Source organism: Brachyhypopomus gauderio, unplaced genomic scaffold, assembly GCF_052324685.1.
Source record: "Brachyhypopomus gauderio isolate BG-103 unplaced genomic scaffold, BGAUD_0.2 sc531, whole genome shotgun sequence".
In the NCBI taxonomy this organism is placed as follows: domain Eukaryota; kingdom Metazoa; phylum Chordata; class Actinopteri; order Gymnotiformes; family Hypopomidae; genus Brachyhypopomus; species Brachyhypopomus gauderio.
Window position 1 is genome coordinate 32,501 of NW_027507352.1, and position 3,088 is coordinate 35,588.

A 3,088-nucleotide genomic window follows, 5' to 3' on the forward strand; every position below is an offset into this window, starting at 1 on the left:
GCTCCTCCAGGTAGGCCTCCAAGTTCTCCGATGTCCCTCCGTCTCCAGTGAGCAGGTCCAGGACCGGAGGACTGAGGAGCACCGCCTCGAAATCCCCCTCCAAGAGGAGCCGCAGTAACGGACCTCCATCTGAACCACACACACACACACACACACACACACAGCATTATATATCATACAGCCCAGTTACACACGAGAGAGAGATTTTATTTTGCCCCCAGAACACTGTACAAACACATCAATCTTTGTCTTCCCCACTGAACAGAAACAACTGCAACGTTTAATCAGGCGATGGTGCTCTGTTCTGCACCCAGTATAAACCCCTGACGTACGTCTACATTCACCCCTTATTCCACTGAACAGCTCAGTCAACAAATCACAACGGGGTATGTCCTCCAAACTGGGACTGTACGTGTGTGTGTGTGTGTGTGTGTGTGTGTGTGTGTGTGTGTGTGTGTGCACTTTGAAATAAACACGTGCTGTCCGAGTCTTGTAAACCATCCTGTCACGATATGAAGGCGAAACGCAAATGAGGTGCGCGTTCGTGTATTTATTAACATATGTATAGTTGCAACACAATAACGCCCTGAGCGCGTCCCTGTTCTGAGGTGCCGGTCCGGTCCGGTCCAGGCTGCTACGGTACCGAGCACACTGGACGGACGACGGCAGCGCGGAGAGCGCCACGTTGGAGAGAAGGTGGGACAAACGTGCGTGAGCAGGAGTGTAGCGGCGCGAGCGCAGATATAGGAGCGCGCGACACACGCGACACACCAAACAGAACACACATGATGTATAAAACACCACCAGTCTGTCTGTCATATCGTGGAATGACATGATACAAATTACTTTAAATTAAAGTAATTAATTAAATTTAATATCACAATAAATCATGTAATATCACAAATGCACCTCCACATCAAATCAACGTTTAACAGCCCTACATCAGACCGTCTGTGATCGTGAGTAAAACACGTCTGTTGTTGCATGGGCAAAACTTCACTAGTGTCAGTAAACTAAACACACCACTGATGGAGGCCACAGTGGATCTGCTGTGAAGATCGCAACCTCCACCTCCACCTCCACAGATGGAGCAGGGGTGTGTGAGAGGAGATGGAGGAGGGCTGTGAACACCAGCCCAACCGAGCGACACACACACACACACACACACACACACACACACACACAGCTGTTCTAAAAGGTCCACACACACAGTGTCTGAAGAGAATACACACAACACAAGAACCACCGCTCACAACTCTCCCCACACCAAACACACACCCCACACCGTCCTACACCAGTGACTGGCACGCGCGACACCAGCCTCACACCACCGTGGTGAAAATAGTGCACATATCGTAGTGCACACACACCAACGCTCGCCGGTAAGTGAACCATATCCAGCTGCACGAGCGAAACCGCACACTTACCCGAACACACCACAGCGCGAGACCAACTCGTGCCGGTCGCGCGCCTGCACCGGTTCCGCCCGTTCACGGACACGTCCGCACACAGCCGGTCCGGTGCCGTGGGGCGCCGCAGCCCGCTACACCCCCATTAATGCCGCAACAGCCCGCTGTGCACCGCCAACGTGAGGGCACGTGCGGGACTATCGTGCACGTGCGGGACTATCGTGCAGACTCCAGACAGGTGACGGGGTTTCTCCAGCGCTGTGCAGAGATCCCGTCCTGGTGAAACTCTGGACCCGGTGGAGTGTGTGTGCACCACGCGCACATATAGAGGCGCGTGCACCAAACACACACACACACACACACACACACACACACACACACACACACACCACTGTACCCGAACATCATACAGACCACACGAGGACCTGATGAAGACCACACGACTCTCACGGCTCGGGTTCCGGGTGTATCTGCGGAGAAGACACTCGCCTGCGGTACCGAACACGTCCCGCTGCCCGTCCGAGATCTCCGTCTCCGACACGAACCCTCTCAGGACCACCAGCTCCGTGTTCCGCATCGCTCTCGGTTCCGCGTCTTCAGTTACACGAGTCAGATTCCGCTCGAGGCTGCCACAGTTTAGGGATACTTCACAATATCTTCCGTCTGTATTGCTGGTGTTCGGTTCGGCTCGGTTTCATTTGTTTATTTCTGCCCATGTGCCACAAGTGTCATCAGTGAGCGGCCATGACACATTCGCAGTGCATTATGGGAAATTCAGTGACGCGGATTCAGATGTGTAGTGAAGCTATCTGAACAAAAACAATACATACATTAAAGAAATGATATATATGTATGTATAAAGAAATTATATATATATATATATATATATATATATATATATATATATATATATATATATATATATATATTCACCTGCCAATTTATTAGGCACAGTGATGGCTTAGTTACCTTGAGAAAGTAATATGATTACTGATTACTGATTACTCCTTTTAAAAGTAACTTAGTTACGTTACATATTACTTGATTTTAAAAACAACTACATTAGATTACAAGTTACTTTAGTAGTTACATTCAGCAGCAAAATGAGTTTTTCCAAATACTCATTTTATTGGAAGTGCATTTTTAACATCAACAATGTATCTCCTGACATTACCTTTGTGTTGCTGCGCGGTATTATTTGTAAATATGTTTGTAAATGTAATACAAGCGAACTGTTCAGTCAGACAGCTATTTGTGAAACTAAATACCATTACAATTTCAAGCATTTTAAAGTAGGCTACGTTAGCCTAAATTCCAGCACTTATCAAACCTGAAACACAAAGCAACATTAGAATTCTTCAGGTAAATGTTGCTTCCCCTGTTTTTGAGGGGTGTTTCTTTATACTACCACATATCGTTACGGAGAACACTGCAAAAAAAATGACTTGTAAAACGTGCTCGCGCTCTCACAGGGTCGCGCGCAGCGTGCGGAGTCGAGCGCTACGGTCAGAGGCAAAAATAGAACTGACCAAGAAGAAAGCAAATATATATATTTTCCTAAGGAAAATAAAAAATAGTAACACACAGTTACTTGGATAAGTAACTTTAATCTGATTACTGGACTGGAAACAGTAACTTGTTATAGTACTCGTTATGTTACTGAAAATAAGTAGTAAGAT

General features: G+C 47.2%; 1 protein-coding gene across 1 annotated transcript in view; it reads right to left on the reverse strand.

The window, feature by feature from the left end:
* LOC143506828 (tetratricopeptide repeat protein 27-like) overlaps positions 1-2,194 on the reverse strand; it is a 30,925-nt gene extending 28,731 nt beyond the window's left edge. The window contains exons 1-2 of the mRNA XM_076996438.1: positions 1,899-2,194; positions 1-129 (exon numbers count right to left, since the gene is read on the reverse strand). The exon at positions 1-129 is cut by the window's left edge and continues 49 nt beyond it. Of these exons, the coding sequence (XP_076852553.1) occupies positions 1-129; positions 1,899-1,986 (217 nt within the window). The 5' untranslated portion in view covers positions 1,987-2,194. The remainder of the gene's footprint in view (positions 130-1,898) is intronic.
* Positions 2,195-3,088: the final 894 nt, after the last annotated feature.